Source organism: Pleurodeles waltl, chromosome 1_1 (assembly GCF_031143425.1).
Source record: "Pleurodeles waltl isolate 20211129_DDA chromosome 1_1, aPleWal1.hap1.20221129, whole genome shotgun sequence".
NCBI classification, from domain to species: domain Eukaryota; kingdom Metazoa; phylum Chordata; class Amphibia; order Caudata; family Salamandridae; genus Pleurodeles; species Pleurodeles waltl.
Window position 1 is genome coordinate 820,143,093 of NC_090436.1, and position 13,469 is coordinate 820,156,561.

Sequence of the window (13,469 nt, forward strand, 5' to 3'; positions counted from 1 at the left end):
TTTTGGAAAGGAACATACATATGTTTGTTAATAACTGAACACTACATCTAATACGCCTTATATTTTGTCTTGCTACAAGATCCTTATATGTAATTGCTGATGTCCATCATACATGTTTCACACAGTTTACTTCTTTAGATGTGCCAGTTAAAAGAAATTGCATCCTTCAAAATAACTGCCTCATACATATGAAAACCAAAACAATTAAAATTATTTCATTCCTAATAGATACATTTGAATGTAATTTCAAATCTTCAAGAGGATTCGAATAAAACAGTTTAGTAAACATTATTAATTCCTCACGTCTTCTCTGCAGTGCTAGTTATCCTTGGGCTTCTTTTTTGGGTTGCTCCCAACAATAAGAGAACAATACAAAAAATGTTCATATTCTGATTAAATCGGGATACATTCTCAAACAGACCTACATCTGCACCCGCAAAGTTACACCCTCACATTGGTGCATACTTTTAATAACTGACAAAACTACCATGAGATACAGCTGAAAATATACACTAGTCATAGATTTGAGGAAAACCTAAACCTCTGCATTGCCATTTCTTTTAGCTCATGCAATAGTTCAAGGCTTATAAATATGTCAGCGGAAATGCCATTGCTTATGTGCAGTAGCACAACTTTTTCTGCACAAATATTTTTTTTTTCTCCATGCAGAAGCTTGCTATGTTCTAGTAAATTTGCAAGAAAACGTGTATATTAATTGCCCACTACACTGTCACTTATTTAACTTTCATGGCTTTTTTACTCTTCTGATTAGCTTTTCTAGTATCACATGGTTTTTAATGGTTTGCTCTAAGCAAAATCATTTATCTCTTTCATTCTTTAGGAACCTTATTTCTGCCTTAACAGAATCCCTTGCCAATCCCCATCCATTTACTCCATTAAGTACCCAGTGAAAGACAAAGTATATTATGTCTTACTCTAGTGATGAGTCCCTGTCTAGGCCTGTTGGGGAAAGGATCCTAGTGCAGAAACCCTACATAGACCATGACTTGTAAAAGACTGCCAGTTGCTTCGTCTCACTTTAACTCACTCCCACAGCGCCCATCACCACTGGAGAAAATGCATCACTAAATAGCATGCTCATTGATGAAGGCTCAAAGCCCGGGCACACCGAAAGATCACTGACATCATTTTCAACAACAAACAAGGCTCTCTATTCCTCAGTAAGACGTGGCTACATTACCATGCACCTCTCTGTTTGATGGGTACACTTTCACATCAGAACATTGCTCACAAATTAAGAGTGGGCCTTGCTGACATCCATAAGAACTATACCCACTTAAAAAGTACACCAACCACTCTCCAAATAGCATGAATTATTCAGCAGTCAAATCTCCCTCCCAACAAAATCAGAGTTAGCATTTTCTATGGACCCAACAGCCACAGCAAATGCTTCCATAATAAACTAATAGACGTCCGTTTAAGAGGGTTAACCTCCCAAAATACCCAACCAATAGAAACATGAAACCAGCCTTTGAAAACTAATCTTCCCTGCTAATATTATGTACCTTTTTGCCTTCTCCAACATTTGAAGTACACAACAAAAGTAGGCCATCAAGTCATCAAAATAGGCACACTTCATTTAGAAAATCCACCGGTACAATTAAGGCCCAGATTTATACTTTTTGACACAAAACTGCGTTTATGAAGTTTTGTGTAAAACATTATAGCACAGGCTTGTGCCATTCCAGGATGCCAACTGGGCACCAAATTAATGGAATGACACAACCCGCCCTAATGGCCGGCACAGGAGACAAGTGTCCCCTTGGCAAGGCCATTGCACCCAGTGCCATGTTGGGTGGGGGGCACTTCAGGGCCCCCAATGGCACTTTAAAAAAACAAAATAAAATACCTATACTTACCCTACTTACCTGGGATGGGGTCCTCTATCCTGTGGTGTCCCTCTGGTAAGGGTGGGGGTGTTCGTGGGGTTTGAGGAGGGCACCTGTGGGCTCTTTCTATGGTGTTTGACCATGGAAATGGGCCCACAGGTCCCCTAACGCCTGCCCAGACCCATGTGTTAAATAATGGTGCTAAGCAGGCTTAGTGCCATTATTTAGGCCTGTCTCTCTCCAGTGTCCCATATTTTCACAGGAGGATAAATAAGGCGGTAGGGGCTTTGAGTTATTTTTTAGACGGGAACGCCCACCTTGCATCTCATTGACGCAAGGTGGTTTCACGCATCCTAAGAATGGCTTTAAATCCAATATTTTGGTGCCAGACTAGTCTAGCGTCAAAATATAAATATGGAGTTAAGTTTACGCTGAATTAGCATTAAAAAAATGACACTAATTCAGTGCAAACAGAGTATAAATCTGGGCCTTAGTTTTTCATGCAAAAAAGTATACTTCATCAGAAAAGTCATAGATCTCAGAAACCGCTCTTCTCACAAACCTGAAGACACATAAAAAAGTTGTACCGAAATGACAATCATTTCAGGCCATAATCATTGATAACCTCTGCACCATCATCCACACTTTGAGGCCTACAGTCTAACATATTACTACACCCTGAAAATTAAATTGCTGTCCCTTGAGCCATCGAAACGTATTTTACAGGTTGTTAGCTCCTCTCCAGCATCAGGCTCCTTGTCATTTAGATAGTCCAAGTCCTAAACCTCCTACAGTAAAATAACTTAACTGAGAATAATTATTATTTAGCATACAATCGTACATGTCCTATTCTGGAGCTTGAAATTTCTGTAGCCCAACAGCTCCACAGCATATTACACAAATCCTTCTGTTCCAAATTCATCAATTTACCTACAGCTCCAAAAGCAGAACAGAGATTGCTATAACATTAGGCAATGCTGATGCACTTAAGATCTTTAATAAAACAAATCTTTGCCTCAGTGCTCTCTAGGCTCTATCACTGTGGAACACATCACACTCCTCTCCACCCTCACATCAACTGTCCTCAATTGGCATGAGTACTTCTAATTGCCAGAGTCACACACTGCAGAGTGGATGGCAGATCTTCTGCAGATCCGAGCACCAAAGCCTGGGACTCTTTACCACTCTCTCTTCATTCCTCCCCCTCTCACTATGTTCCACAACCATCTTAAAATTCATCTTTTCTCGCAGGAGCTTATTCATTCTTCACAGTACTGAGATTTCTTTAGAGTCAGCACACCCCTTGGGGTAGTAGAGCACTTTACAAATGCTGAATCATGAAATCAATCAATTAGACACTGAGGCACACATTGATAGGCACATATTGAAAGCTCCAAGTTGGGGTCCTCCATTCTAAAAGGCACTTGTAGCATTCCTCATAGTTCTACTCCTTCTCCTCTGACATTAAAATCTTACATGTAGCCCTTGGGGCCCTGCAAGTAAAAAAAAACATTTCAATACACCAACATACTGAGGAAACTCATATAAACTTAAAGGTGTTAGCAATGACGGACATCTTGCACCTAAAATCATGACTCCAGCTCATTGAATTAGGGATGCCCGTTGAATATTTAAAGCTACATCTAAACACAATATTAGGGATGTCAAAAAAGCTTGCTTAGCATCAGAGGAGCTTCCTCAGAAATGTCAAGCTATTTTTCTGAACAATCGACTAAATCCCAGTGCTCATGCATGTTGACAGAATAAAAACTATCCTCAATGTCTCCCAGCTCCTACAATGGCCACTCTCCAGCCACCAGTCTCACCATTGGTACAAGGAGATCTGACCATGTTACTCTTGTGCTGAAAGGGTTATACAGGTTCTCTCTCCCAAATAGGTTTCTGCAAAAACAACAATACATTAGGGCAGTTCATCACGACATCTGTGACATCTTGTTCAGCAGGACACAACTATTCTTGCTCCTGCACTATTTAGTGTCCCAGTTCTCTAAACATTTGCTCTGCTAATCCCTGGATAGATGAGAAATCCCAAATTCTAAACTGTTTTTCTTTGACATGGTAGTTGACCAACTCATTGTGGGGCAGCACTCTGTTAAGTTTTGGTTTAGGGAAACAAGAATATTACCTTCAGGGAAGTATCTCTGATTATTTTACAACCTCCCAGAAACTAAGGGGGATATTTATAGTCCCCTAGCGCCACCTTGCGCCACATTAACACATTATTTATGATGTTAATGTGGCCCAACGAGGCTGAAATCTCTGCGCCGTATTTACAGGTTGGCGCAATGCACGCATTGCGCCACCCTGTAACCCTTTGCACTAGATTATGCCTGCACCAGTCATAATGTATGTAAAGGGGGCGTTCCCCCGAAAGGGGAGCCGGATAAATGGCATAAGGAAATCTATGAGATTTCCTTGCGCCCTTTTTTACGCCGCTTTTAACACCTGCTCAAGAGCAGGCATTAAAAGGGGGCTTCCATTCTTTAGAATGGAGCCCTATGTACTCTGCAGAAGTAGCGCCAATATTTTGGCGCTACTCCTGCAGAGTACATCAAGAGCATCATGTGATATGAGGCTATTGCCCCCTACCCTGCGCCATGGTGCGCTGTATCTTAAATACGTCGCACACATGGTGGCAATAGGGGGGTGCTAAGGGGTGCATGGAAAGTCTTGTTGTTACATACAACTACCAGAAAGACTTTTGTTACGTGTCTATTCACTTTTTGGTATACAATGATGACATGCAAGTTATTCGTCACTAGAAAATTGGAATGTGGAGAGCTCCAGTAAAGACAATGGAGTAGCTCCAGGCTTATAATGACTGCTATGATCCTTCTGCGCCAACATTCCAATGTTTGTCTTTATGGTTCTCCCTTTTAGAACATTCTACCCTTAGTGGGTGAAATGTTCTAGTAGCCATATAGCCCTTTTGCCTATACCACTTGTTAAAGGCTTTCTCCCTTGTTATAGGGCCCAGGCCTTTAGCTCAGGTTCAAGTCCTTTAACAATCAGTATAGCTCTCGGCAGCGGGCTATAAGGCTATAGTAAAAAAGCCAAGAACACCTCATGTTTGTATATGATCAGATGATGAAAGTAACCAGATCAAATTAGAAATTCTAACCATCATTGACTCCTCACCAAGAGACTGAAGACTACAGTCGACCTTGATGAGCCGCCATGCCAAACCTTCAAAGATAGTGAGGAACCTTTGGGTTCTGGCACTGCTCCTTTTGCCTGTTCAAAACTACTGAGACAACTTATTTCTAACCAGCCTTCTTACATTATTTCATTCTGTTTGATGCTTTTATTTCTTCTAGGTTTGATTATAGGAACAGCATTTATTTTGATCTCTGGGCTTCCATGTGAATGGACATCATATTTAGAATGTGGCTAGTTATCTGCTTTCATAACTATCGAGACAAAAACTCAGGTGCCACAGAAAATCACTCCTGTTCTGGTGCCAATGGGGCCCCGGGGGGAGGGGATTGCCGAGCTAGGGGAGGTCCCCCCCCTCGGAATTATTGGGGAGGGTGATATGGTCCAGGGCGAAGTTGGGCTATTTTTGGGTTACGTGTTTGGGCTTCAGGGTGGGGGTATATTAAGGAGACATTTTGAGTGCCGACCACCATTTTGTCAATAGGTGACATGGTGCCCCGTTTTTGGCTAAGTGGAAAGTTTTTGTCCCTATCCGCCCACCCCAATTTCTTTGGTTCAGGGAATTTGAATGGGGGTTTCTCGGGTTGGTGTTGGAAAGGGCACGGAAGGAGAACGGGTGCACAGGGTTTAAGTTCTGTTTGTTGTCACTTGGAACAGGTGCTAGCAGAGGTGGAGAGAGTTTACATGACAACCGAAATATGTACTGATAGTGAATCTGGCAGGACAATTTCGGATATTAGTGGGGGGCAACAGCAGGACACAATGGACAGGAAGGAAGCTTGCCATTAGCGGTTATGATACTTTGCAAAGTAGAATGGCAGGTTGCATTAGGAACTGGGTAAAGAGAACAAACGGGTCCGACAGGGAGGATAGTTAAGAAACATGAGTGGAGCAAGAGAAGGCAGGATAAGGTTAAAGGGAGGTGGGAGGACAGGGTAGGGGAGGGAGGAGGATATTTTGGATAGGTGAAATCGATGTTTAGTGAGGTTTTAGTTTTGTAAGGCAAAGACCAAGGTTTGATTATTTGTAAGTGCACCTGTTTCCAATAAAGCGGCCTTTTCCACCCGGCAACGGTGTCATGGTGTTGTTCCCTCTTCCCCAATGCACTGGATAATTCTACCTAAATATTGTGTTTGAAATGTTAGAGCACCAAAATATTGTAGCGTAAGTATTGAGGACCAATTGTGAAGGTAAGTATATATATGCAATGTTTCATTTCAGCTGGTGGCTGCCTGTGGGGCCCTCAGGCAACCATTTTTGGGGATTGGTGCTTATTTTTCCTTATTAGACACTGACTGAGAGCAAGAGAGGGAAAAACACATAAAAGGGAAAAGACAGAGGAAGAGAAAGACGGCAACACCGCCAGAAGGTGGGAAAGCAGGGACCAGCAAGAGTGAGATAAAGGGAACAGGCAGTGGCTTGTAGAGGGTTAAAGAGGACTAAGTTAAATATAACAGAAACAGCGGTGGGGGTTTGATTTCAGCACCGGCATTAGTTCTTTTACAAATTAAGTACTGTACATAAGTATGTTATATGTCCATCGCGGGTCACCACTTTAATGAGTCTTGCGTGTCTCATCAAAGTAGCATCCACAAGGAAGACTGAGTTAATGAATTCGAGTTTATACAGTTCTATCCTGGCCCCACTCATGTGTGCAGAGTAGAGACACAGGAGCGTGTATTGTTCAAATGCTGCAATAACAACAAGTGATGGACGGAATGCTGAACATTGTCAAGCACTCACCCCCAGTCATAGATCTGGGTTTAATCCATCGTTCCAGAAAGAAGCATCCTGGGACCGGTTTCGGGGTTTCACCCCTCATCAGCCAGGCTAGCTTGAATCCAGTGGCATGGGAAGCAAGGGACCCACGTCTGGGCATACCCTTCCCACTTAGGGCGACAAAGCAAAAACAACAAGTGATGGACGGAATGCTGAACATTGTCAAGCACTCACCCCCAGTCATAGATCTGGGTTTAATCCATCGTTCTTTTGCTCCCCATGCCACCCCAGTTTGGACCCAGCCATATGCAAATCAATCTTGACCCTGTTCCTCATGGGAACAGTCCAGACCAAACTGCCAAGCCAGGTCCTCACTGGACCAGAAACAAGCATCCTGGGACCGGTTTCGGGGTTTCACCCCTCATCAGCCAGGCTAGCTTGAATCCAGTGGCATGGGAAGCAAGGGACCCACTTCTGGGCATACCCTTCCCACTTAGGGCAACAAAGCAAAAACAACAAGTGATGGACGGAATGCTGAACATTGTCAAGCACTCACCCCCAGTCATAGATCTGGGTTTAATCCATCGTTCTTTTGCTCCCCATGCCACCCCACAGTCCAGACCGAACTGCCAAGCCAGGTCCTCACTGGACCAGAAACAAGCATCCTGGGACCGGTTTCAGGGTTTCACCCCTCATCAGCCAGGCTAGCTTGAATCCAGTGGCATGGGAAGCAAGGGACCCACGTCTGGGCATACCCTTCCCACTTAGGGCGACAAAGCACGGAATGCTGAACATTGTCAAGCACTCACCCCCAGTCATAGATCTGGGTTTAATCCATCGTTCTTTTGCTCCCCATGCCACCCCAGTTTGGACCCAGCCATATGCAAATCAGTCTTGACCCTGTTCCTCATGGGAACAGTCCAGACCGAACTGCCAAGCCAGGTCCTCACTGGACCAGAAACAAGCATCCTGGGACCGGTTTCGGGGTTTCACCCCTCATCAGCCAGGCTAGCTTAAATCCAGTGGCATGGGAAGCAAGGGACCCACGTCTGGGCATACCCTTCCCACTTAGGGCGACAAAGCAAAAACAACAAGTGATGGACGGAATGCTGAACATTGTCAAGCACTCACCCCCAGTCATAGATCTGGGTTTAATCCATCGTTCTTTTGCTCCCCATGCCACCCCAGTTTGGACCCAGCCATATGCAAATCAGTCTTGACCCTGTTCCTCATGGGAACAGTCCAGACCGAACTGCCAAGCCAGATCCTCACTGGACCAGAAACAAGCATCCTGGGACCGGTTTCGGGGTTTCACCCCTCATCAGCCAGGCTAGCTTGAATCCAGTGGCATGGGAAGCAAGGGACCCACGTCTGGGCATACCCTTTTGCATTTGTCGCCCCAAGTGGGAAGGGTATGCCCAGACGTGGGTCCCGTGCTTCCCATGCCACTGGATTCAAGCTAGCCTGGCTGATGAGGGGTGAAACCCCGAAACCGGTCCCAGGATGCTTGTTTCCAGTCCAGGGAAGACCTGGCCTAGCAGTTCGGGCTGGACTGTTCCCATGGGGAACAGGGTCAAGACTGATTTGCATATGGCTGGGTCCAAACTGGAATGGCATGGGCAGCAAAAAAACGATGGATTAAACCCAGATCTGTGACTGGGGGTGAATGTTTGACAATGTTCAGCATTCCGTCCATCACTTGTTGTTTTTGTAAATGCTGCAATATCCACAAAATGTACCAAACATCTGTGAAAAAATAATATATTGTAAACAAGAGTAATCATTTTAACAACGTTTTTTTAGCTCCAACCCAAATATGTGTACATGCCATAGAAACAAAATGACATCTTGCAACTTTTGGCCTAACCTCACCTTTACTACCAAGTAGATGTCCGCAGATGGATAAGTTACAGAAAAAACGGCAGACTTTGCCTGGCTTGTTTGTGCGATGCTGGGGGTGTGGCTACGCAAGAATCCTTTTAACTGCTCAGAATTTAGGTCACATTGAAAGTTTTCGGAAATCTGTTAAATGAAGTTGAGAAAATCTGTTAAATGGAGTTGAGAAAATCTATTAAATGGAGTTTAGCAAGTTAGAAAGACGTGAGAAATTGCGATTCTCACTATTTCCACACGTGTCAAGAGAATGGGTACAGTATACTTTGACAATCAGCACCATATTATTAGCAAATATCAAAAACCTATACAAAAGGCCCTGCCTCATTAAGGTGTATTAAATAGACATGCACATCACTTCAGCCTCTGCAACAAGATAATTTTCTGCAAAGCCACTGGACATCTTGATATGAAGAGAACGAAGGCCAAATACTTCCACATAATTATCACAGTACTGCCCAGGCCAAGAGACTTCTGTTACTATTACAAGAGCCCTAACAAAATGTAGCTAAGCATTGCAATCACTGCTGCATACCTGGGAGTCACTGGTTGTGAGAAGAGCCCTCCATGCTTCAGGTTGCACCACCCAAGGACTGTCTTAGTTTCATCAGAAATCCTGTCTAATGAGTGGTCCTTACATAAAAGATTGAGCGGAGCGGTGGTTGCTGAATACACTTGCCAGCATCCACAATACAATACACAAAAGCACAATACACAATCTATAGCTGGCAGCAATCGTTTGATTGCAAGTAATTAATGGCCGAGAGAATCTATTGTGTCTATAGAATGTCTCCACATTCAAGCGTTCCTGCTATATTTTCTTATTCTGCAGACTATGACTTGAAACCCTCATTTTCTGAACCCAATGAACTCCGCAGCCCTGGTGCATCTCTACACTAGTATTACTGTAGTATTTATTCTTTGCATACTCTTACATGCCTTTGAGAATTGGGCCCAAAGCATCTAAAAAACAGAATAAAATTGGAATATTTTCTGATGTTCATATAAAATTAGTACAAACAGAAAGGACTTTGCACTTTTATTATTAAGGAGCTGGAGGTTTCAGGGCCGGCTCACATTAGCAAGTATGTACTACTCTAGGGCTACTTCCGGTATTCATATGAGAATCGGCCACAAAGGGTCTGCCCAGTGCTCTTACCTTTTTCCTTTCCTTTATATCGTACAGGGCAATGCTTGCAAACAGAGGTTCAATTTCGATGTCGAATCTGTTGGAGTGAGAAAGAACAATTTATTATATCCAGTAATATTGCACCAAAGCACAAACCCTTCCACCCCTCTGGACAATCGCTTTTGGTTCGAAAGTATCTTTAGGGAAATTGGTCACTGGCCAAAGACTGAATGACTGCTGCTTCCAGCCATATGTACTATAGCGTAATATGTTTACCTATAGTGTTCCCCAACCATCTTATCCTTTCAGACAGCATAACTAGGCAAGACCAGTTTGGTTAACTTGCGTTTGCATCAGGCACACTTTGTAAGCTGTCTTGAGTCATGTGACATTACGCTCACACCCAGAAACGCAGAGACTAAGGGCCTGATTTAAAACTTGGCGGACGGATTACTCCTGACAAGGGTGACGGAAGTCCCGCCAGCTAAAATCTAAATCCTATTTGATCAAACAATGGGATTTAGATTTCAGCAGACGGGACATCGGCCACTGTTGTGATGCAGTGACCCGTCCTCCAAGTTCTGAATCATGCCCTTGGGTCAGATTTAGGTTTCAGCCGAGGGGTTACACTGTCACAACAATCTAAATCCCATTGTTTCCTATGGGATTTAGGTTTCCGCGGACGGAATGTCCGTCACAGTCGTGATGGAGTATCCGCTGCGCCTAACTCTAAATCAAGTTCTTATTATTTTCTATTGTCCCGTATCCTACATACAGATTGGCAATTAACAAAAACTTCTGAACCACCGCGAAAATATTGTGTGTCCACTAGCTGTCGCTGTTGCAGTAATGTTTGCCAGCACCTGTGGTCGGCAATGTGCAGGCTAGGGAATACAGCCAGAGCGAAATGTCAGACTCTATGATAGTAGTCAGACAATACCACGCCACCTGTGCCTCTAATGCAAATTCTCTAATATTCTGCATTATAGTAAAACGAGGCTGGAGCTGCTGTATTCGACGTGCTCAGGCCATGCGCAGTGATCTAAGTCCCGTTTTTCCATCCAAACATGAACAAAGGTATTCAGCAGTTGAAACAAGCACGAAAAGGGGCCAGGAAATGAATTAAAAGAACAGAAAACTTGACTTGTTATGAGTAACCAGGCTTTAAGAGGCCGGTTGCATTGAAGAACACTCATCAGCAAAGCCAAGAGGTCTGCCCCGGTAAGCTGCTTTTACTCTTTTTATTTTGATTGCAAGAGTAGCCACCGAAATCAAAAGAACAATAAAAATGCAATTGCCTAAACCTGGTAGCCATTTGGCGTGCAAAAATAAAGAAAAAATAGAATTTAAAAAGTTACCTTCGATTGACATATGCTGTGGTGGGCAGCAGCTAAATGTGAACGACAGTTAACAGACCAAGGACTAAAGGAGTCTGGACAAATGGGCCTCTGTATGCATACGGGATTTCTTATTTTTGATTTTTTTTATTACGTGATTCTGGGAGAAAGTTAGAGCTATCTGCAGCGCAGACATAAAAAGGGACGAGAGGCAACTGGAACAGCCTGTAAAGGTACACAAGAAGGATCAGGACTGTGCAAGGAATACGTTCACTGAGACAGATGGGCAAGCATTACATTTGGGAAGAAGGATGTTCAATCATTTTTACAAGACACATTTTTCCATAGTGCCGGAAGTGATGCTATGGGGCCGGCACTCCTTCCGGTTTGGGACGTGCAGCCGCACTCAATGTTTTCCAAGTTCGTGGGTATTTGCAAGTTGTGTCATTTGTGTCTCTCCTTTGTCTTTCATATATGAAGAGCTCAGACAGTGCAAGTGATCATTTTCAGTCGGAAAACAACTTCATAACAACTGTAAAATCCGAGACAACACAATTGGCTAATGCTGCAATTACAGCCTTTTTTTTTTTAACTCAATTGAACTCAATGGAAGGACACGATGCTTCAAAATATACCACGCAACGAGGCTACAATGTGTGCGTCCTGCTACCAACACAATACAGTCTGGTGTGAAATAATTCAACAACATAATCCATTCAGCCTGACCATTGAACAACTTCACCTCAGATACTTAATTTACAGTAATTCACTGTTGTTATTATATTACTGTCATACATTACGTTCATTTTATTTATTCCAATTTAATTCACCGTATTGGATATTGCCTGGCCAGCCCGGAGGTCGCTTCAAAGAGCCGTAAACGCTGGAATAACAACAAGTGGGCAGGTGTATAACCAGATGAGATGATGTTTGTGTTTGAGACCTGACTTTACTAATCATTAGGAGCCCATTGCACACCGTTTTATACTTCAAAGGCTTTACCATCACAACTCAGAGACCACTTGAGAATCGCTTTTATTCTGTGTAGGATTCCTAACATAATAATTTCCTTGTTCTCAAATGGAAAGAGCTATTAGACGACTACTGGTGCTCTTCAAATGCATTAAACAATCACAGACAAAGCCAAATAACATGAAGTAGACTGGAATGTCTACTTATCAGTAGGAGAGCAGACCAAAGGCTTTTTGGAAGAGGTGAGTCTTCAGGGATATCCTGGATTTGGGGAATGTATCCTACATATGAAAGGATGAAGCCAACACGGTTAAAAGGGAGGAGCCTTGACAATAAAATGATCCATCGCTAAAGCGTTTTTATCTTAACGAGTGTAATGAAATAATTTTAGTCTACTAAACTTAGGCAACTGGTCAGGTTGTAAGGGGTTAGGCGCTTGTGACGCTAAGAAAGGCCTTAAGCACAATATTAGTACCAGTATGAAAGCGTTTTAAAGTGTCACTGGGAAGCCGCAGTGGGATATTTTTTTTATCTGAACACGCTTTTCCGCAGTAAGTGGGACTGCTCTTAGCCCACAAATTCTATTGCAAAATCTTAGTCAGTCTGGCCAAAAAGGGAATTATTCATTCTTGCATTTCTGCGAAGGTGCTGTGTAAAATTGGCACTGGAAAGTAAAAGCAGTCAGCCTGCATCTCCAGTGAGTTCCACGTTTGGAAGAAAAGCACATCAAAGAAGGAAGAGGAGGGACTTACGCTAATGCAAGTTTACTGACTCTTCATAAAAATGGCTTCTGTATTTATTATAGTGCGAGAAAGGCACCAGCAGTTTACAAACCAGGGTGTAAACAGTGATGTTGCTTGACGGAAGGCAGGTGAGCCCGTGCCCCAGTTCTATTTGTCCTGCACACCGCCCTCCTCTCTACTTGTGATGTACCCCCGCGGCTGCTGAATATGTCAAGAGGCATCACAGGAAAACACCGACGTAGCGTCGTGCTACATACCTTTATTTGTCAATGTACCTTTCACTGTAAAGCAGTGTTTGAGACAGAACACAAGCCTATGTGTGCTAAAAAATGTTTAAATATGACTATATATATATATATATGTGTGTATATCTGTCTCACATCCATATAAGGCCATTTACACATTTTAGGCACACACAAACACATACACACATATACACATTCGCTTTGCAGGTGGTGTGACTAGTTTTATCTGTGGCCCAGTGTGCTCGCCCCTCCCCCAGTTAAAACCACGTCTAGAGGCGCCACTGGGTGTGAAACAGAGCAGTGCATGCCTCACATATGCCCACTTTTGAGGCACAGCCCCCAAGTTTTAAACTTATTTGATTTTTTTTTAAACATAATTGTCAGTCGTAAAAGTATATTTTGCT

The 13,469-nt window shown here is 43.2% G+C and overlaps 1 protein-coding gene across 2 annotated transcripts in view; it reads right to left on the reverse strand.

Moving 5' to 3' along the window:
* Positions 1-13,469, reverse strand: part of DOCK8 (dedicator of cytokinesis 8) — a 709,540-nt gene that overhangs the window by 479,612 nt on the left and 216,459 nt on the right. For both annotated transcript variants that reach the window (XM_069228642.1, XM_069228651.1), the window contains 2 exons: positions 9,799-9,865; positions 8,619-8,768 (listed from right to left, as the gene is read on the reverse strand). In XM_069228642.1, the coding sequence (XP_069084743.1) occupies positions 8,619-8,768; positions 9,799-9,865 (217 nt within the window). The remainder of the gene's footprint in view (positions 1-8,618; positions 8,769-9,798; positions 9,866-13,469) is intronic.